Raw genomic sequence first — 22,561 nt, forward strand, 5'->3', positions numbered from 1 at the left:
TTTGCATATTTTTTACAATTAATACTATCCATTATTGGAATATGTTATAATTTGACATTGTTTCAGCTTATTTGAATAATGAACTTAAAAAAAATGACATCTACATAAAGTTTCCACAAAGATTGGAAATTCTATTTGAATGCAAAGATAAGGTGTTACAATTGCTAAAGACTTTATATAGTTTGAAGAAATTTGGACATGGATGAGAAAAGAATTAGATAGATCTTTATTGAATCTTGGTTCGAAGCACTATGCTATAATGTGAAATTGTACTTGAAAATGCAGTAGGCACCTAGTTGTGAAAGGTAAAAGAAAATTGCAACAACAAGTTCTAACAACTCTGATAGAATCATATATAAAATGTAATTAAAGCCTAAAAAATATAATCAAATATTGATTCAAGTCCAATTAAATTTTCATAGAAATTATATTAAAAAAAATACAAAGAAATCCTAAAGAACTTCTAAAGAAATCATAAAAAATAATAAAAAACCCTAAAGAAATCCAAAAAATCTTTAAAAATATTATGAAATCCTAAAAAAAATCCTAAAGAAATACTGAAGAATTCCAAAAAAAAAAAAAAAAAAAAAAAAAAATCCTAATTAGATCCTAAATCTTAAATTAAATCTTAATCAATCCCTAAATAAATCCTAACCAAAACCTAATCATTTCATTGAATCCTAAGGTAGTTTTAGAACCTCATTATCTATTGAATAAACTATCAATCTTTTTTAAAATTTTATACACATCTGAATATTTTAGTTAAAAACATGCACAACAAATTTGAAGAGAATCAAAATCATAAAATGGGAGAAAAATGTCATAATGCACTTGGATGTTGATTGGCCTTTATTTTTGGTCTTAAAGTTGATCTTTCAATAGCAATAACTCCTAATTGAACTATTAACTTTCTTTCAAATTTTGCACAAGTGTTGGAAGTCAAGTCAAATATTAATTCCAATAAAGTCATCTCAATCCAATTAGAAAATTGTTGTAAATCTTAGATAACCTTATTGGACCTAAAAATCCAATTTCCAAGATTCTAACCAACTTGAACTTCAATAACCTCGAATCCATCAATTTGATTAAATTCAAATTCACAATGTACATTCAACACATCTTTACTCACAACTCTACAAAATTTCACTTATAGATCTGCTACAAAACTCATGAAATTTCCTAAATTATAAATCCTATTTTATTTTCTGAAACTCAGAGTCATCTAATACAATCCTAACTTAGCAAAATTCTTACAAAGTCAATACAAACTCAAATCACTTAGAACCAATGCTCAAATAAACCTTATAAAGTTTTCTCTCAAGTTCTATTCTTTGATTTGCAAAAAAACCTTGAAGTCGTTGTAGGTATATAATTTTGTATCTTGGGATTTGATTTTGACCCATGTTGACAATTGGTCCTTTCTAGGTATCAATTTTTATCTTCTTGAGGTAATTTTTGTTAAAATAAGCTCTTAACTTTTCCTTGCATATGCTTATATTCTTTATTATTCTAATCTACTTTATTTTGCCTTATTTATGGTCCTAAAAATAAGTAGAAACTTACTTTGCTAAAAAGTAGCATTTGCACCTTTAATTTACTATCTTTTGACTATTATGTATATTTCTAAGATAATTTGCTATAATATTTTGAAATAAAATCTTTTAAAATTTAATATTTTCTTCACTCTTTCACCTATTAGGTATATTACATCATGACAACGCTCAAAATCACATCCTTATTTGTTCCTAATGTACCTTGAAGAATTAGTCCTTGCATTGATTATTTATGTTGATGATATAGTAAAGAATTAGTGGCAAGAATTTTGAGATCCTTGTGAAATGCAAGAATAAATTGCAAAAGTGCTACAAGATGAAAGACCTTGCTGAATCTAATCATTTCTTTTGCATTGATTTCTTACAAGATAAGAAGAATGGTACTATTAGATTGAACCAAATTAAGAATATTTATCAAAAGTTGGAAGAATTTGGGATGAAAGATGCAAAGGTAGTTGTTACATTGATAGTAGAAGGTCATCTCACAAACCATGGGAATAATAATCTTTTGGATGCAAAAAGTGTAAAGTTTTATAAAAAAAAGCTTTAGATTTGTTATTGGTCCTTGGAAATAGTACAAGGTACAATATTGCATTAGCTTGTCAACACTTTGTTCAATACATAGCACATCCATATGTTTTTCATTAGTAAGAGATCAAGCAAATATTTTATTACTTGCAAAAAATAAAAGATTTGATATTGCAATATAGAAGTAAAAAAGCAAATCTACAACTTATGGATTATAGTGATGCAAATGGAATAGGTTGTATAGAAGCATATTGCTCAATAGGCATTTATGCATTTATACTGGAGGGCACAATTATCACTTGGTCAAACAAGAAGTAATCATTATTTTCTATTTTGTCAATAGAAGTAGAATATGTAGCTTTGGCCACTGCAATGAAGGAGACTTTGTAGCTTTCTACAGTACTTAGGGATTATGACATTCCTTACTTAGAGAAGATCCTCATTTATAAGAATAACCAAAATGTCATTGCTATTACCAAGAATCTTGCACACCATGGTCATACAAAGCATTGGGATACAAAACACCATTTCAATAGGCAATGTTTAGAAAAAGAATAGATTGGATTGGAATATTGTTCCAAAGAGCACATGGCAACAAACATCTTCATGAATTTTTTTTTATAGATAAATTTCTAACTTTCAAATATAAGTTAGATCTTGTTTTAGTAGAGAATTAAATCCTACTTTTGAAGAAGAGTGTTGAATGATACCATATTGTTTATATTGCAAATTAGTACTTGTTCAACATATACCAAGTTCCACAAAGTGTTCCCTCCCTTCCTTGTTCTAGCACATTCATGTTTGCAACTTGAATAAAATTCAATTTTAAGAACAAAAAGGCTCACAACAAGATTCATGTCAAAGTCTCAATTGTAAAATATTTCAGATTTTAATTGGGAATCTCTTTGAAATGTTACAGATATGTAAAATATTCATCATAAAAAACACCTAAAATATCTAAACTCTATAGGTCATTTAATGAGTCTAGACTACATAGAGTTTCAAAAACAATAAAATGTAATTTGGAAAAGAACAGCTTTTGATACAAAAAGTACTGGAAATGGCTCAATTTCTGCCTTTCTGCCACAAGTTACTGTAAAGACAAGTTACTGTAAAGACAACACTATGAATTGGAAATGTGAAATACTAGAACAAAGTAGGTACAACCCCAACAGTGGTAGCTAACTTGTACAAATTTTGGACCCTGAGCATATGCTTCGAGCGTCAAACCGACAAACTTCAAGCTTTAGAAATGGCTCTCGCCCACAGCGCGAGTTCTTCCTGCTCGTCCTTCCACAGAAGGAATGTTGGCATTGCAGTATACGAGCTGAAAACCCCATGGACTTAAAACCTGCTGGTAGGCCTCAAGGGAGACTGAGAATGGAGGCCCACCTGGATGATCATCCAGGGGAAACATTAGAGTGATGAGCTCCCCATCCAATGCAAGGAGCTCTGCCATCTTCTCGGCCCACTTCCGCCTCAGGCTTGGATCCAGCGCACAGAAAAACGTATAATCGAAAATGAAGTCGAATTTGAAGGGTGGAGTATACGAGAAGAAGTCTGCATTCTCAAACTCTACAAACTCAGCATTTAGGCTTTTCTGGGCTAACGCTTCAGCATGTTCCAGAGCTGTCTTTGATATGTCCAGGCCGATGACGCGTCGGGCAGCGCTCCCCATGGCTACCACGTCGTGCCCACCGCCGCAACCAGGCACAAGAACCTTGCCCTCTCGAATTTTGTTATCTTTCAGCAACTGGGAAATCACGGGGGTTACACCTTGTAGGTCCCAGGGAGTAACCTTTTCTTTCCAGAGCTGGTCCCAAGCAGTGTCCATAGGTTGCACTTTCATTACTTCACGCACTCTCCCTACTTGGACAGCTCTCGAAGGTACAGACGATTCAGTCCCATTGATCGGGCCTGAATTTGTGGAGCTCATGTTTGCTGTAAAATGCTTTCTGAAGAGAACAGAAATTGTAAATCAGTTTCACATCGAAGTTTCAGAATCCCGAAGTAGCTAAACAACTTGAAATCGGTGCAAAAATTGGACAAAAAAGGATCACAATCCGAATGCAATACCCCATAAAATCCACATAATGCGTTGACATATGGTAGATTCGCTGACACGCGCGACACTAGGCATGTTTTTACATACAGGCCATTTGTTCACATATCTGTCATTATTAACAGAAGTCCACTAAACAACGACGCCTTTCATAGTCAGCATGAGTGAGAGGAAAGCATTCCGGTGAAAAGAAGTGCAACGTGACAGTGCAAGAATCACAACAAGAAGGAGATCACTGCTCGATGTACCCCGTGGATGCTCGCATCAGGGCACAGTTAAATATGCAAATAACTGGGAAAGGTGTACAATACGGTACCTTGGATCGGAACGATGTTGTCCCAGTCAATAATCGCACTCGGTTTGAACGCACTAAGTAGTGTTGCACAAGATTCATAATTATATCAAACCGAACAACCACTCCGAGTTCACAAATCTACGGCCATTCAAAGTGAACTGCACCACAATCAAACCGTAATAATTTGAGACCCTAACCCAAAAAAAAGACTCTTGTTGGGCTATTTCTGGATACGATACGATCCAGATACATTAGCAGGATGAAAAATCTGGCAACAAAATCTGAATCCATCAGTATAATCCAAGATGGGCAATCTGGCATTTCAAGAAAAGTCAAAGCTAAGTGCAATTAAACATGATAGTCCCAACAATCAAAATATAGACCTCGTGGTCTACAGCTGGAGCACCAGCTCTATCAAGATGCATAGATTTCGACTGAGAGAACATCCTCAACAACACTTAGATTGGACTTCTCCCAGAATAGTGAACTGAGCATCTACTCTTTCTTGTAGGACATTTGGGAGCTATAACGATGAACTTTTGTCCAAATCCTAAACACACAAATGACTCTCTCGCACGGCCACAAAGGTCAGCAACAACAGATCCTGAGCTCATCCATACAAGAATTCATACTAACACGTAACAAGACGCCCAAATGCGCCAATCATATCGACCCTCATGAACAGCACATGTCCCAATCGCAACCCAAGAGTACCCAACAGACTCTCGACGTAAAATGCCCACAAACCCTAAACAAACATCAATATAAAATACAAGAAGCCGCTAAAAAAAAATTCTTCGGACACAATTCGTACATCACTCCAAAAAAACAAAAAAAACAAAAAAAACGAAAAAAAAAAAACAAGAAAAAACAGCATCCAACGATCGCCACATGGAGAAATTCTCTCGACGTCGTGGAAACCACAACATCCTGTGCAGTTACATCGAATTCAGCACTATAGCACACATGTTTCACGTTATTACCTGCCATCTGGCACCGAAAACCTCTTCCAAACCACACCAGTTCTCGTATTAGTTCGTTCAGTGATTCTGGACAGCCAGTGAATCTCCAAAGGGCCAATTCATGTCACATGGGAATAAAATACTGCAGAGAGGCGACAGAGAGGCTTACCAATTGCAGCACATCGCCTCTGGTACACACCCTCCAATCCTCCTGCATCGAATTGTGCAGTCTATTGGGGGACTCTCTCCCACCACCGCGCAGGCTCACCCTTGGATCCCGCAACTCCGTGGATGACATGTGCTCTTTTGGGTTCCGTTCATTCGGTTGTGCATGGGCTGTTTTTGAGTGGATGGCGTTCATTAGTGGCTGAGATTGTAGATACCTTCACGTGTTTTCTTTTTTTCTTTCTTTTGGTACAAATGCAGAACTTTTCATTGCTGGGAGTAACCTACACAGATCCAGGCTGAGCTAGAGTTAACAAAACCCCCGCCTGGGTTTTGACTGGACTAGTGACTCGGATGGAAGTATAGTACAGCCCTGCGTTGTGGGGATGGGTTGAGAAGATACTACCGTGTCTAATGCTGTTGTGATGCCATCGTATGCTATTATTCATCCTAGTGCACAGCACACAATTACTTCCCCAGGTGGTGTCAAAATGCTCAAAACAGAAATCGGGTGCGGCACCGTCGTCCGGCAGCATCTGTTTCAGCGGATTCCCCTCAATTTTGCCATGGTCTTGCAAGCATTGCCAGATGCGAGTCGAGACCTGGGTGAACGACCAATCGTCAGTATTGAACACCATGGCGTTTCTTTCCAGCCAGAGTTCCCACAGGGTAACTCCACGTAGAAGGGTCCAAATAATTTTAAATTTGCCGAATCTTTTGGGAAGGTTTTTGGTGAAGAGACAATGGCGCTGGGGCAGCGGGTTTCCGCTGCAGCTGGTAAAGCAGTGACGAGCACCAGGACCATATGCGAGTGGCTCTGTGGCAATATGCCAAAATCGGTGCATAATGGATTCAGGCGATCTCGAGCAAAATGGGCATGATGTGTCGATGGTGGCACATACCTTGCTGCGCCAGACGTTGCCCGCAATTGCCTTACGATGTAGGCTCCAGATGAATGCTCCGTCTTTCTGAGATCTTTTCTTATGCCAGGTGTTGCGCCAATCGAACGTAATGGTACGTGGAAGCTGGTCTCGCCATTTAGTGCCATGGAGGTCGATCGACGTATCAGAATTGGTCAGCCACTTCCTCGCCAACTTGGTGGTGAATGCGAGGAGTGGGATGTTCCCAGGCCAGCACAAACGTTCTGGGTCGGGTCCGAGGCACACGATGGGCCCATGATAGAAACGATTTTCAAGTGGTTTGATGTAAACTAACACTTACAAACTGCATACACCAAAACATTTATTGCCATTCTATTTAAGTGTGCGATAAAGTGCATGATATAGATTAGAACCTATTCTCGGTAGTTTCACGCATGATTGAAGACGAAGCATGTCGCTGCGTCAGGTTGACATTATCAAGCTTCTGCAGTTGACTTTTCTGTTTCAATAAAGATTTGTATCGGAGATCAGTGTTGGCTCCTCAATCAAATTGTTTGTGCAAGCTTCGGGAATTGAGAACAGATCGATTCATTCTGCGAAGTCGAAACTAGCACGCATTGATTCTCCAGTGTAGCAAGCGTTGACCTTATCTAATTGACCAAATCACTGCTGGTCGAAGTATGATCTGCAGCGCTTTTCTTTTTTCCGTTTGGGTGGAGACTTATCGTGTACACAAATCCTGCTTGCGATGCAACACAGGAAAATGTGGACTCGACGTTCAGTCCCAGATTGTAAAGGACGTCTCTGAATTGACGATAAGCTTTCTTTCAAATTACCTTTTTCCAAAGTACAAAAATTTCAATCCTGTGCACCTGAAGTTCTGCACCAGTCACAGACGGGACTCGACTTCCGGATACTCATTACACCGAACACAACAGATCAGAGAGACGAGTAAGATAAAATAAAATAAATATATCTTGGCACTTGAATAGAAGCTCTGCAACGATGTACATTTGCTATCTATTCTACGCTTATTAACAGAATAATAGGAGTAGACCACAGAGAAGTTCCTTCAGCTTTCAACGATTCCTGCTGTGGAAGATCACTTCTAGTGATGGTCACCGAAATCGTCGCAAGGTGGAGGACGATGTCTCCTGTGCGGTGGACGTGAGTATATCCTGGGCGGTGGATGTGAGTAGAGTATATCCTGGGTGGTGGATGTGAGTAGACTATATCCTGGGTGGTGGATGTGAGTAGACTATATCCTGGGTGGTGGATGTGAGAATATCCTGGGCGGCGGCGATGGTTGTGGTGGAGGAGGTGGAGATTAAATTGAAGTAGGCGCTACCGGTGTCGGTGGCGGTGTCGGTGGCGGTGGCGGACACGCAGGCGGTGGAGATGAATGTTGTTTATGCGGTGACTTATGAGGGGGTGGAGAGGAAACGACAGAAGACAACATTTCCCGCAGGTTTTTCTTCAAAGCTCCCGACGACCGCGAGTTGTCTGCACATGGCCAGAAACTAGCTCACCATCACAATTGACTTCAATAAGCGCACTCACAATCAGAAAGTAAAAAAGAATCCACAGTTTTCAACTGCGGTCCAAGAACAGATGATGACTAGAGTGGACAAAGACCAATGCCACTCAAACCATCCGCTCAGGAACAGCTCTCCCTCCAGGCTGTCACGATCACTACCCATCTCTAAAAATCCCATCCGAAGTACCCATCCAGTCCCTAAACTACGACATTCAACACAACCACCCCTACATTACAATCCAATCACCAGATCGGGGAAAATCTTCAATCTCTCCACTCCATCCTCAACCTGAACATGCCCACAACATGCAGTGCTCATCCCACAAGCAAGCGACGACAGCCAATTACCAGAATCACTCCCAGCTTCGAGAAAACGGTGAGGCAGAACACGGTATCCAGGGAGAGCTTGGGAAGAGCAAGCAGAAACCAGGAGCAGGAGAACCACCGCCAAGGGCAACGACGAAGACGCCATCCTGGCAGCGATCAAAGCTCCCCGCAGCAGCCCAGCTGCGGCACCCGATCACCACAAGTAGACGGATCTTGAAGGCCCGATGATCCCCTGTCGCCAGGAAGTCAACAGCACCTGTCCCGGATCAGTAATGGAGAGAAACGAGGGGCTATATACTTCATGGGACTGCAGTGCACGAGTGCAATGGGATCCAACTGCGGATGGGTGCGCGATGGGAAAAAGCAGCTTTCCGTGGCGATGAGCGAGGTGCTCTCACAATGTCGGCCGAGACTGCACTCTCCATTCGTTATTCTTCCTTTGTCTTATTATACTTTTTTCTCCCCCCTCGAATGCACAAATGGAAACATGTGCTTGTGTATTTTCGTACGTTTACGTGATATTTTTTTCTCGCTTTTGTTTTGGACGTACTTGAGGATAAATGTGGATGTTTCTTTCTTCATCCGTGGCATGGAATTACTGTTTTGGTGTGATGTTTTTCAAAATCTGATTTCAAACTTTGATTGTGATTGGGTTCGTAAGCTGGGTTTGTGTTGTACTGTGTATTATTGTTCGTTCGTTTGTTTGTTTGTTTGTTTTTTTTTTTTTTGGTCTCTTTTGTAAAATTTAATCTTTTAGAATGTTTTTTTGTGTAGATTGTAAGTGTGTGCAGATTTGCTGGTAGATTGATATTCATGCAAAGTCAAAATATGATTTTGTAGGATGTTTTAAGTTAGATATCAATAATAAATCTTATTAATCACCAACAAATTAAACAACATGATGATCAAAGAAGGTGGAGATATCAATGCATATCTTACTAATGCAATAAACATGCAAAATCAACTATGTGCCTTTGAAGAAACAATCACTAAAAATACACTTATCAACAACATACTAAATGATTTATGCAAATGTTATGAAATGGTGATCAAAGGGATTTTCTACTTGACTGATCGAAGCTTCAAAGATGTGATGATTTTTTTTTAACTAAGACACATTAAAATTACCATTTGCAAATAAAAACTTAGAGAAGAAAAAGCACTTATAGTCCAGCTTTATCACACTCAACTTGTAGAAAGAATAGGCTGCAATAACTTCAAAAGAAGAGAATGTATGAGACATGGACATACGCAACATTTTTTTTAAAATTGTGATTTCTTTGCTCAACTATACAATATAATACAACATTAAGGAGCATCGCCAACAAACCACCTATCAACAGCTTAACAATATTAACTTTAGCCTCAAGTATGAATTTTTAGACATAATAGAATTATGTATTATTACAATTGTGGCAGATCTAGCTATATTGCTTGTGAATGTTATAATAATATGCAATATCTTGTCTTGACTAATTATGTCAAAGGCTTATTTAAATCATTCAATATAATATGACAATAGAAGCTAACCTTCTTAATTATTGAAATCAAAATTAATACATGGATTCATGGACTAGTAACCACTTCACTGGAGAGAAAGAAAGAAAGAGAGAGAAAAAGAGAAAGAGAGAGAAAAGATTCATTAGATATAACAATATTTGGATAAGAATGTTAAGACAATCAATAGTAAATCCCATTGAATCATTGTCTTAGGCTCATCTAGTGTCTCTACAAAATTTGAATCAATAAATTTAAGTAATATTTTATACATCTTTATATTGAATTGCAATCTTACGTCTATTAGAGAGTTAACAAATGATAGACATACAATTGCATTCATAGATAAATAATGCTTAATTTTTGATAACAATATAAACAAAATAATATTAGTAGTTGAAAATTGAGACTTCTTAAATAGACTTTACGAGTTTCATGATAAATAAATAGAAACAATAATCAATGTAGTTGCATTAGAAGATAATATGCAGTTGTGGCATAGATTATAAGACCACCTGTACTATGCAGGTCTTCAATATTTATTATGAGCAAAAAAATGCAAGATTTACCTGGATTTCATATAATGAAAGATGTTTGTCATGACTATATAACAGGGTGCCAACATTTAGAGCACTTCACAAAGGTATCACCATACCAATCTTTTATGATATTGTATCTCATCCATTTGAATTTAACAGGACCTATAGAATCCCATCATTAAATAGATTGAAAATTTATATTATTTTTATGGATGATTATTTCTAAAAAATCTTAGTATATTTTATAAAATACAAGATGGAAACTTGAGTAAAATTCAAGAAATTTAAACAATAATAGAAACAAAAAAAAAAAAATCATAATTTTTTTACTTTAGAACAAACAGACATAAAAAATATCTATTAGTTGATTTTAGCATATACCTTAGAAATCATGGAATCAAACAATGGTTCATCATGGCTTACACTCGTTTACAAAACGGTAATAGTAAGCTCATGAACAAAGCCACTATTAAGAAGGCTAGACCAATTGCCACCATTAGGGACTATCTCAACCTCTTGTAGGCAAAATTGGTCAACACAGTCAACATGCTATTAATATAACTTCTATCTATATTAATTATAATATGATATTAAAAGATAATATTCTAAAATTAGACCATATTTAGACCACTTATGGATTTTTGGCTTAGTAGCCTATCTTCACATATTAAAAAATTTGAAGCCAAAGATGGAAAGCAAAACCATCAAATGTTTTTTTTTTTCGTAAATTATGACAAAGAAATTAAGCTCTAAAGAGTGTCTGATCATGTTTGCAAAAAGAATACTCTGAAGTCGAGACATTATCTTTGATGAAAACCTAATATGATATAGTCATGTCAATTTTAAAGACTTCGCATTCAACAAATAATTTCTATTTTTAAAAACATCCTTGCAACTTGAAACACTAGAGCAATAAATACTAGAAATTGAAGATCAATTTGCATCCCAAAATTACTCTAACATAGAAAAAAAATCAAGCTTTGGGCCTAAACTTGTTGGATTGGTCGCCACCAAATATCAAATTGTAGTTGCCTAAATTAGAATTGCCTAGCCCCTTACTACCAAAACCATTAGATCATGTCAAACAACAACTACATAGATACCTCATTAGAAATAAAAATCCAAATCCAAAGCTCTACTATGATTGTTTTAACTGTACAATTGAAACAAAAGTAGAACCTTGAAACTACATGAAAGCAATGCAAACTCTAGATTGGCAAGATGCCATAAACTAAGAAACAAACTCCATATAAAAAACAGAACATAAAGGTTGGTTAACTTACCTAGTGATCAAACCTCTATATCAACTAAGTAGATATTTAAGGCAAAGTCATGTTCCATTAATAAAATTGAAAAATTAAAACCTCAAATTGTGGCAAGAAGATTCAAACATGAAGATGGAATTGACTTCCTACATACATTTGCCCCCATAGTTTGATGGTCTATCATTAGATGTGTAATAGCTATAGCTACAAGAAAACATTGGAAGTTACAACACTTAGATGTTAAAACAACATTCTTGAATGGAAAAATTACAACAAAGGTTTACATGACAATCCCACTAGGATTTGAAGAACTAAGTGAAAATTATATTTTGCATGGAATATGTCTCATCATTTCATTATAAATAAATAAATAAATAAATAAATAAATACTTACACCTCAATTGCAACAACTTACATTTCTATAAGCAATTCTTAGACCAAAAAACCCCTGCAAAACAAAAGTCTTGTTTCTCTCCTCTTTTGTTGAGCCCAAATGAACAAAGAAATACAAATAGACATTCAATCTTTGTCTCTGTTCTTAAAACCCATCTGCTCCATACCCATTGCACAAAATCCAATTTTCCTTATTACCTCATAATATTTTTACACCTTAAAAGTATCCAGTCAATGCAGATGGAGGTTGTTCAGGTGACCACAGCAGATGTGCACTTATGAACACACAGAAGCCATGCTATGACATGGTGAAGGCACATAGCGTGCTTTGGTTGGGGGAAGGCACATAATGTGCTTCCATCAGTGAAGGCACATTACGTGCTTCAGCCAGTAAAGGCACATATTGTGCTTTGGTTGGGGATAGGCACAAAATGTGCTTTGGCCAGTGATGGCACATAACGTGCTTTGGTCAGTGAAGGCACATATTGAGCTTTGATCACAAGGTGTGGTGAAGGAGTAATACAATTCAGACATATGCATGTATACATATGGACATATGAATACTTGGATGCATGAAAACATTTAGAACAATATCTCTTACTTTGATTAAGACAATATTTTCATTTGCTTTAAAATTCCTGACTCTACTTGTTAGGCTAAGTATTTGGTAATTTGGGAAGTAATAAATATTTTGTAGTAAAACAAGCCTACAATGGTTATTTCTGGCTTAATATTAATGAATTTTAATACATTGCAATTCTTTTATGTCCATTACTTACAAGTATAAGTATGATAGATGTGTCCATTGATTGAATTTTAAATAACAACGAACTTTCTCTATGGTTATACAAGATATATAAAGCTAAAAATAGGACTCATTGTGCAACATGAATCCTTTCTTTCTATTTTTTCTTTAGAACAAAAAAGTTGATTAATTCTTTTGAAAGTTAACATATTGTATATATCAAAAAAAATTAAATATCTAAGTTTTTTTTATTTTTATTATACAGATTATTTTGATCTTAATGTTTATTTTTAGAAACTAAAACTGTGGCATTTTTACAGAAGTTTTAACTTTACCAAGTTATGCTTTAATGTTCTATTAATTAAATTCTATATATATATATATATATATATAATTCTAATAAATTTTATGTTGTTGTTGTTGTTGTTGTTGTTATTATTACTACTATTCTTAAGGACCGTTTCTCTAGGGTTTGGAATAAAATCTGAAATCTGATATAAGCTGTTACAGTTATAAATAAAAATATCTGATATATATATATATTAAAAATAAAATATTCCTACTATACTAATATATATATATATATATATATATATTTTGAATCTATCTACTTGTGTGATTGAATTCCAATAAACATAATTCTTACAAATAAAAATCTATGAATAATACTTTAAATTTTATTGATAATGATCAAGTATATCATTATATTTAAGAATTGTGATACAAACTTAATTAGAGAAATGTAGAGAAGACAGATTTATTACACACAAGGACATGAGCATTTTCCATACTTAAAGAATTGTCAGTTGGATGAACACATGCACAGTTGAATGAATGTATGAATAATTATATGACATTTTAAACAGATGGAAAATAAATAGACAAACACCTTTTATTTTAATATTAAAAACATAGTTTTGTTAGATAGATACTTTTTAAAAATTATATAGATATACATTTGTATATTTATATATATATTTTAAGAAGTAACTCTAAACTTTTTTTTTTTTTTTTTTTTTTTTTTTTCCCATGATTGTATGCCAACAAGATTGTTTTCTAAAAAGTTACAAATAAGATACTTTTAAAATTATTATTGTATGATTTGGTTTTCTAATCAAAGGTGGTATTATAAACAGTTTAGTTGATTTTCTTCTTCAATTTTATATAACACAATATATATATATATATATCCAAAATTTTAATTTATCGATTACTGAAATCCATGTGAAACACAATCCAATATTAGTTATATGATATTTTAAAGAATGGTTTGAATATTCAAAACCGCTATTAAATTTATGTTAATTTTGTTGGGTCACAAGATTATGTTTCTGTAACATCTAAACAACTATAAAATCACGATCATATTTTATTTTATTTTTTAAAACTTTGGTTACATTTCATCCAGTTAAATCTTCACAGAATCTTCATGTAAATCACAAATTAATAAACAAAACAAGCAAAGGCATCTAGACCAGTAATTTATTTGTATGTGTACATATTTTAATAAAACTAATACACATAGTCTTAGTGTGCAAATGATATTTTGCGTTCTACATCATGATATGCACAGTAAATCACAATAAACTATTTCGTGTCAAGAGTTGAATTATATATTTTTAGAGGCTTATAGGAAATTAGTAATCATGCTCTTTTTTAAACAGTGTCAGGAATAGTCAGTCAGCTGCCACCCCAGCTAAAGCAATGTCCACGTCACCAAACTACCCCTCCAGCTGGACTCAATTCCAGAACTTCCACGTGGACAGCCTGCACTCGAGAAAGGGATGAGCTGGCGCGAGGTCAAAATGGGCGGGGCCAACGGTCTTATCGCCCGCCCAAACATTCAAACGGTGCCTCACCTGATGAGCTTCCATTTTGTGTTTTCCGCATTGCGCGTAGTTCAGCGGCCATTTTCTCGTTATTTTTCTTTCAGATCGTTACGCACAAATGCTACGCGTAGTTCAGTTTTTTTTTTTTTTTTTTTTTTTTTTTTTCCTGTAGTTGTAGAGAATTTTTCAGATGAAAGTCTTTCTCCTCACTCTTCATCTTCATCTGTTAGTGTTGCTCTTCCTCCGGAGCTTCGCTATCCGTTCTCTATGATGTATGCTGTTGTTGACTGTTACTGGTTTGGATCGATGTGGTAGCTTCATGCGTGCTTTGTTCATTTTTTGCTGTTGGCGAGGTTTTGTGGAGGAAGGTAGTGGTTAGGTTAGTTCGCGGAGGTTTTTGAAGTGGTTTGGAGCTGGTTATCACATGTTAATTCGAGGATGGTGTAGTAGCGATGGAAGCTGAGGTGTTGAGGAAGACGAAGTTGTGCTTTGTGATGGTGCTGGTGGTGTAGGGTTTCGGGTGCAATGAAAAGTGGTCGATAGGGAATCGGATGATACGCGAGAGATTGATATTTTGTGAGAAATGAGGGGCGGCATGGTGGGGTTCGTGGTGAACGAAAAGGAGAATACGCCGGTGCGGGAGAAGGGCAAGAAAGGGACAGGCACGAAGAGCAAAGAGGCGGAGATTTCGCGTAGGTTGAGCATTAGCGAGTCCAAATCTCGACCGCATTATCTGAGGGTGATAACGAATCGGTTTCAGCGGAAGGGAGGGTCTGGGAGGGGACGCATAACTGCACATCGACCTATTCATTTGGATGGCAGTCCTTACGAATTCAGCTCGAGGTAAAATTACTGCATAACTCTTTCGATTATTTCCTTGTCACTGCGCGTTCGAATGCTTGTGCGTTGTGTGTAAGCTTTCCCGAATATCATGGCCAGTATTTCTCCTTGTCGTAGCATCTTAGCTTTTTAAGCGTCTGTGTTGATGAATTTAAGTACTGGAAGTTCAATAGTCGGAGTTAAGAGACCGATTCGAATTAGCTGGATCAGTCATTCGGAAATCATGCACCAGGGTAATTGGTATATAGGACATCTCAACGATGACTTCACAATCAAATGCTCAGAGGCGATGGCTTGTGACACTGGTCATACTTTTACAATGAGCAACATGGGTACTACATGAAGGCAGGCGTCATGGCTGAAGGCTTGGCTTCGCCACTACATGTGTTCGAGATTGCATTCGTCTGATTACCTGTTTAATTTTAACGTTCAGGTCCGATAGAGAAGGAAATAAGAGGAAGTCATTCACCGTATATGAAGATGACATGGACTGTATGAGCTGCTCTTTCAAACAACCAAAATTTCCAATCGAGTTAGGCAGCTCGAGAAATGTTCCTACAGTTGCCGGGTCCAAGAATGCTACATTAGAGCGATGCAGGACCCTCAACGACGGAGGAAAATGGGAGCAGATTGCACCAACACTGGTGGGTCAGCAGGAGCCAAAATTACACATTCTGGAGAGTTTTACAGCATTTCGAGCTCGTAATAAGGGTGAGTTGAGATGCTACCTTCTACACTCGCTGCATGAAGGCATGCTGGAATTTTACTTCCCGTATCAAGCTTAACCATGCTCGATTATCTGAGACCAGCACTGCAGAAGAAATTAGGAGACTAGCACTGCTTTCCTTTTCCATACAGTAGTATGCGTTATATCATATAGTCCGAGTGCTATTGGGGGTTGTTACTTGATGGACTGCAGTCGTAGTGAAGATTCAATGGTAAGTGTGTGCAACTGGTGCTTCTTTACATACAAGAGGTTGCAATTACAAGGATGCTTATACGTTCGTGTTACATTATTGACTCACAGCTAGGTTCTCTGTAAATTTAAAACCGTCACTACTGGAGCCTGCCAACCAACAAGAGTCAGGCTCAGTATCCTTAGAAGTACTAGCTGCAAGATGGCAACGTGGTGGAAGACGAAGTTTATATACTCGGCGCTCACTTGGTATGAGTGAGCTAGAAGATATCAAAGAGTCATTCAGAAAGTTTGAAGAACAGATTCTCGAGAAGGAGATGCACGACCAGTATCTCGAGAAGGAGATAAGCAACCAGCATGTTGAGAAGGAAATCCACGATCAGTATCTCGAGGAGGAGATGCACGACCAATATCTCGACGAGGAAATGCGTGAGCAGGATTTTGAGAGGGAGAATCATGAGCAGGATGTTGAGAAGAAGATGCATGATCAGGATACTGAAAAGGAGATGCATGACCAGGATGTTGAGAAGGAGGTGAATGACCAAGATGCGGAGAAAGAGATGCTCGAGGAAAATCTCTTAGACCAAGGAAGATCAATTGTTCCTGTTCAAGATAGTGTGGCACGCGAGGCAGGTGTGAATCCTATACCGTAAGGTAGTCTATGTTCGAGCTGGTCGAGCATGTTAATGCTTAAGTCGTTTCAATCAAGTGTACGGAAAGCACGTTGCTCCAAAATGAATACTCTTTGTATACCGACATTTTACCACACTACGTTATAGTTTTCTCGTCTAATACTGCATGATCTGCTGTACAGCTGCAGTGCCTGTGGATGCGCAAGAAAATGTCCGTGAATCGGGGCCTGAACCCTTCTGTAGCCTGGACTGGGAGCTGTCGAGCCCGAGAAGTGGCGGGCTTGAAACTGAGGATGAAACTGCATATGTCGACTTATCGACCCCTCAGCTAAATGTTTCGAAGGACAAGCTGAGGTTGAATCAGGAGGCTCTCTTTTCAGAGTCCACATCTGTCATCTTGGAGCTTGGAGTCTCACCTCTAGCAAGCGATTCCAACGAAGGTAATTTGAGCTGCTTCTTGGACACATTTATTCCTACCTCACTCGTCGGAAACCTGGCTGACCTTGTTGAATTGGTCATACGCCCTGCGACGAGCCCGTTCAGATTTTGCTTCGCTTGATGTGTAGGTAATTTCTCATTTGTTCTTGTGAACCTTCAATGAAGTGCATTCAAAATATCTGACATAGAGTAAAGGATTGAGGTTGCGACTGTGGTGTCCAATCATCTTTTGACATGTGTTGAGCAATGGTGTCCGTCAGCTATCGAGCAGCTGACTCCTGCAAATCTCCCAACTACAGGTTGCAGTGCCGACGACACTCCCCAGCAAAGCTTGGAAGAACGTAAGTTCAGAACCCACTTTTTACATTATCCCACTGTTTCATGCTACAAGCGAAGTAATTTGTATAGTTGAGGTGTAGTGTATCTTTTTATTTCTAGTCCGTGTATGCGGACATTCTATTACAAGCTCTCGTATAATTATATACAATGAGTCTACTATTTTGATAGTGCTGCTGTGAGTAGTTCTGTTACCATGCAAGCAAGGAGCTAGTTGTGCCGTGCCGTGAAGCTTGTTTTGTATGTCCTTAGTGCTGAACCAGCTCAATGTCTTGTATAATCGTTTTTCCTGTGTAGTGGTTATCTGCAATTTAACTTGTTTCTTGTGGGGTAATCCATCCCCTTACCCTGGTGTCTCCATTCTTTCGCAGCTCTTAAGACATTTTTATGCCCCTCTGATGTTCCTTCCTTTTTGTGGCTATATTTGTCCCTGATCATGCAGTTGAATCAGAACTTGCACAAACTGTGGAGGCCGTTCAAGTCTGGTCGGTGGAACTAGATCCCAGTCGCAGAAGACGAGAGAGCGAGTACTATAACAAGCGACATTCTCCAGGTCTAAGGCGCTTTGTTCTATCCTCATCTAAATTAGCCAACCAGGTGCCAGAAACCACAGACTACGTTATGCCAACGCCCACCATGTTCAGTGATCATGTAGACCGAGCCACTCAATTCAATGATGGCTGGCCTTCCTCCATGACACCCAATGAATTCATCACGAGTAAACCAGTGAATGAACCAGTGCAATCTTGTGAAGGGGGGTTACAATCAACCGATTTGCCCTCCTCAGAAAAGAGCCTGAATGAAGTGCCGAGGGATGTAATGATAACTGCCAGCGGATTTCCGAGCTGTCTTGACCACGCCGCTCCGGATGAGTTAGAAACGCAGGATTCATTTACAGATAATGAACGAGAAACGCAGGCTTGGGGGGATAGCAAAACAACTCCAACAACCTGTGGGTCACCCTGGCCCGATCAAAGCCCAGTGCCTCCGATGCGTTCATCAGCACAACCGAGTAGACTCCATGAGAAGGCCAAAAGTTCTTTTGGATCACCGTCTCTACAATTAGAAGTCCCGAGGAGAGATGACTCTATGGCAGCTACCCCCCTCATGCTGAAGCCCTCCTTTGATACATTTGGAATGTCCCTAACGCCTCCAAGGAATCCCTGCCTTCTTTTCGGAGATCCTTTTATGAGGCAGATGAACGGCGAGGAGCTTAGCCGAATGTGGTTGCAGTTTTGCACTTCTCCTACTGTTGTGTCAGATGGTTTAGTTGGGAAAAAAAACTCTTCGACAGTGGAATCTCCTTCCACTAGGCCCATATGCAGGCAGCCAAGAGCATCCTTTCAAAGCGAACAGGTCAGCTTTTACTTCAGGAATGTTTATTTTGAAATGTCAGCCTTGGTTTCTCCAATCTGTACTGGACTTCTGTGGCTCTCGGGGTGCATGGAATCTTTAATTTTCAATGGGACTTTTGCCGCATGCTCTAGTAGCAAGTAAAAGTTGATTTAGGGCAGTGTATGACCTCCTTGGGTACGTAATATCTTAGTGAGTAGCCTCTATTAACTTGGCCTCCACTTGTTGGTTCAGTAATTGCCCTTATGGTATTGCCCCCACTGAATTTAATTATGCGATGCAAGAGTTGGTTTTATAGCACCTCTTCATTTTGTCACCAAGCCTCTACTTTACTGAAGGTGGATGTGCCCTCTTATTAGGTGTTGCAAAGAACTACCAAGGTGGATGTGGTTCCTCGCACTGATGAGGAGGGTGGAAAAAGACGTGATCTCGATGGTAAAACATCAGTGTACGCTGAAGGTGTGTTTCCTATTGCGGGACAGGGGGTTCTAACTAATGACTTCCTCGATGGTAAGACATCAACGCACGATGAAGATGTGCTTCCCAACGCTGAAGTGGAGGCTTTAAGTAGTGACGGCCACGATGGTATGCTATGAATGCGCATGTTTACTGTTTCTCTTCTTTTTGTGGTGGTCTTCTTCATCTGTATTGCAATTTGTATAATTACACGTTTTAACAATTAAACTTGTGGCATACTTCGCGGTCTTTTTAAGTGTAAGAAATTGTCTTTTCGTCGTGTACCTTGTCTGCATTCGCGTTATTTGATTTGGGCTCGGTCTTTAACTAATGTTTTGTGGTACGCAGGAGGAATGGATTACGAAAACGAATATGATGATATGAGCAATGACACGACATGCATTGTTCAAAAGGTGTTATCATGTTCTATTAATGATCAAGAAGGCACTAGTGCTTTGAAAGAATGTCCTAGGGAAATTGACCCTCTTGACATTGACATGCGTCAGACAACTTCGACACCCTCAAGAGGTAACGTGTGTCCCTGGGAATTGTTTTTGTTGGTGAATTAGATATCTCTTATTTCTGTAGATTTATTTTACGTGCACTTGCTTTCTATCAAACAGTAACTGATGTGTGGCAAAGGTCTCTGTAACAGTGTCAGTCATTTTCTTCAGCAAACTTATAAATGTTTGGCGGTATTTAGAATGTTGTTTTTCGGTAATCTCCCAAATCGTCATGTTCGCCATCAGGCGGGCTTTAGTGTCCTGAAAGTCCACATGAACAGAGAACTTGCAGAATTTTTTCCTGACCTTTCAGGAAATGCAACACATTAGATGTTTTTATATCTATCAATTTGGTTGATGTCTTTTGTAACCCGGTGAGTTTAAGCACTGATTTGGCACACCTTATGTTCTACAGATGATATCCATGCTGGGACTATCGCAGGCTCAGTTGTGGAATATTCCCCAGCACAGCAGGACGAGGTCCACATTGACCAATTTATGAACTCTTTACAGGTGATCTTCTCTTACATTATGTAAACAATGTACCGTATATGTGGACCTGTCAGAATAGTCATGATAGACGTCAATGGACCTAATCTCTTGGCCGTAATGTGAATCTGTTCAATGAGTAGTATTACCTTCTCGTGAATTTAACTTGATATTATTCGAATGTTCTTGACATTTCGTCAATTCTCAGGTGACACCAGGTGTGGATGAGTCACGTCTGGAAAGGGCGAACACATATGGTACCGTCTTTTCTGCTGCCATTTTAGATTCATTTCATTTCTTTGAATGATAGTTTTTTTTCAAGAACATTCCGTCCGTTCACAGGAGGTGGAACAGAGTTCTCTGTTTCGGATTAATGACGTAACAAGACAGGGTTGAAGGTTGCATATGAGTTTCTAGATGTACTGCGTAAACGTAGGAACAACGTTTGAAACGTTTTGTTGTGTTTTCTGATTGGGAGCTCTGTAACATACTGCTTTACTACATGCTTGTTCAGGTGAAAGCGTTTCAAACGATGTCAACCTCAACGGCCAGTCCCCTCCTGGTAACGTCGGGCGTCTTAGTCCAGACAAAGAACTGGTAATTACACATGATCATCAATAAACAATGCTGTTCCTTCCATGATTGGATTTACTGAGTGATCGCAGTAATTGTTGTTTGCGGAATCGTTTTGTGTGTTTCGTAGCTGATTGTAAAATGTCACTCGATCAGTATCGTATATGAGATGAGTGTGATTTTCTGTTTAACGCTGTAGATTTCAGTATATTATCTTAGGTTAGTAGAAAAACACTTCACTTTTGATTGAGACATTAATAGAAATCAAATGAAATCAAGTCGATGGATCAATAGCACGTCATACGCGGTATCACATTTCTGGCTTTGTTTGTAGATTACCCCTGGAAAAGATGGATCCAAGCGTTCAGCTGAGGCACAAGATGAATGTACTCCTGTGCTAAGAAAACCCAAGCCGAAACGATCAAGAAAGGGCACAAAAGCCAAGAAAGTGGATAGCCCTTTGGGTAAGATAATGTTCTCGACTAACGGTGATTTGACACAATCTAGTTCACTCCAGTTCAAGATAATTTTGATCGGCTAACGCTGACCAACTAATTAATGTCATGAGTTCACCACGGGATCTGAAATTTATAAACTTGGCTTTTATGCAGATGCTGGTTCGAAATGGTCAGATGGAAAGCGAAAAAGTACACGCATAAGATCGAAGCCTTTGGATTGGTGGAGGGGGGAGAGAATGCTTTATGGGCGTGTCCATTCCAGTAAGAAATTCTCCAAATGCATGTTGTCACCACTAGAATGGGTGCACTGGTACTAGTTGGAATTCTACTGTTTGATTGGTACATCCTCTTGTTTCTACGCACTATTTGAGAAAGTCAATTGCATCTTGTACAGAATGTAGATTTGTTTGTTAATAGTTTACAACAACTGCAGTTGTGTTTGAGGCCTTTCGAAGGACGTATAATTCTGCTGTTTGTTTGTAAGTTTCAATTTTTACTCTTTTCTATTTCAGGTCTGAACACTTTAATTGGAATCAAGCATCTGTCACCTGATCCTGTGTGGCCCAGGCCACGAGACAAAAAGAACAAAATGGTCCCTCCGAAATTCAAAGTAGATTCATTTGTTTCTGATGAACACAAAGAGCTGCTTAGGTTGGCAGCGCAGTGATACTTGTCCATGCTTTGCCCAATCTTCAGTCTGCTCGTACTAGTTACCTGGTGTAATCGTCATCAAGCAACTTTGATGGGAGATCCAGGAAGGCTTCAACTTACAATGGTGGAATTTTGTGTGCGGTGTAAGATACATCACCTTTTGTAAACTACTACATTGACCCTGTAAAATAGCGGCTTGACACTCTACCCTGCCGTTGAACGATGCACTAGTAATGAAATGCCGATGACACGCAGCACAAATGATTGAATGCGGTGTGGTTTATGGTTAGCGCGGCAAATGCTTGACTTTACATTCAGTATCCAAGTTGACGATGAAG

General features: G+C 38.3%; 3 protein-coding genes across 8 annotated transcripts; 1 reads left to right on the forward strand and 2 right to left on the reverse strand.

The window, feature by feature from the left end:
- Nucleotides 1–2,939: 2,939 nt before the first annotated feature.
- LOC112278938 (putative thiol methyltransferase 2) lies at nucleotides 2,940–5,728 on the reverse strand. Of its 5 annotated transcripts, none has more exons than XM_024512870.3 (3): nucleotides 5,570–5,697; nucleotides 4,460–4,596; nucleotides 2,940–4,036 (listed from the first exon to the last, which is right to left on the reverse strand). In XM_024512870.3, the coding sequence occupies exon 3, from the start codon at nucleotides 4,015–4,017 to the stop codon at nucleotides 3,328–3,330; it is 690 nt and encodes a 229-aa protein (XP_024368638.1). In that variant the 5' UTR covers nucleotides 4,018–4,036; nucleotides 4,460–4,596; nucleotides 5,570–5,697; the 3' UTR covers nucleotides 2,940–3,327. The 5 variants fall into 5 exon arrangements, with proteins under 5 accessions (XP_024368638.1, XP_024368640.1, XP_024368639.1 ...); XM_024512872.3 differs by having other exon boundaries at nucleotides 5,422–5,593; XM_024512871.3 differs by lacking the exon at nucleotides 4,460–4,596 and having other exon boundaries at nucleotides 5,570–5,728.
- Nucleotides 5,729–7,398: 1,670 nt separating this feature from the next.
- Nucleotides 7,399–8,819, reverse strand: LOC112278940 (uncharacterized). The gene is made up of 2 exons (XM_024512874.3): nucleotides 8,332–8,819; nucleotides 7,399–7,949 (listed from the first exon to the last, which is right to left on the reverse strand). The coding sequence occupies exons 1-2, from the start codon at nucleotides 8,453–8,455 to the stop codon at nucleotides 7,774–7,776; spliced, it is 300 nt and encodes a 99-aa protein (XP_024368642.1). The 5' UTR covers nucleotides 8,456–8,819; the 3' UTR covers nucleotides 7,399–7,773.
- Nucleotides 8,820–15,023: 6,204 nt separating this feature from the next.
- Nucleotides 15,024–22,534, forward strand: LOC112278965 (uncharacterized). Of its 2 annotated transcripts, none has more exons than XM_024512934.3 (14): nucleotides 15,024–15,421; nucleotides 15,852–16,129; nucleotides 16,446–16,967; nucleotides 17,149–17,406; nucleotides 17,665–17,745; nucleotides 18,183–19,096; nucleotides 19,453–19,678; nucleotides 19,898–20,077; nucleotides 20,468–20,565; nucleotides 20,750–20,798; nucleotides 21,056–21,138; nucleotides 21,449–21,578; nucleotides 21,726–21,833; nucleotides 22,085–22,534. In XM_024512934.3, the coding sequence occupies exons 1-14, from the start codon at nucleotides 15,162–15,164 to the stop codon at nucleotides 22,237–22,239; spliced, it is 3,342 nt and encodes a 1,113-aa protein (XP_024368702.1). In that variant the 5' UTR covers nucleotides 15,024–15,161; the 3' UTR covers nucleotides 22,240–22,534. The 2 variants fall into 2 exon arrangements, with proteins under 2 accessions (XP_024368702.1, XP_024368705.1); XM_024512937.3 differs by having other exon boundaries at nucleotides 17,704–17,745.
- Nucleotides 22,535–22,561: the final 27 nt, after the last annotated feature.

This window comes from Physcomitrium patens, chromosome 2, assembly GCF_059467195.1.
Source record: "Physcomitrium patens ecotype Gransden chromosome 2, ASM5946719v1, whole genome shotgun sequence".
NCBI lineage: Eukaryota > Viridiplantae > Streptophyta > Bryopsida > Funariales > Funariaceae > Physcomitrium > Physcomitrium patens.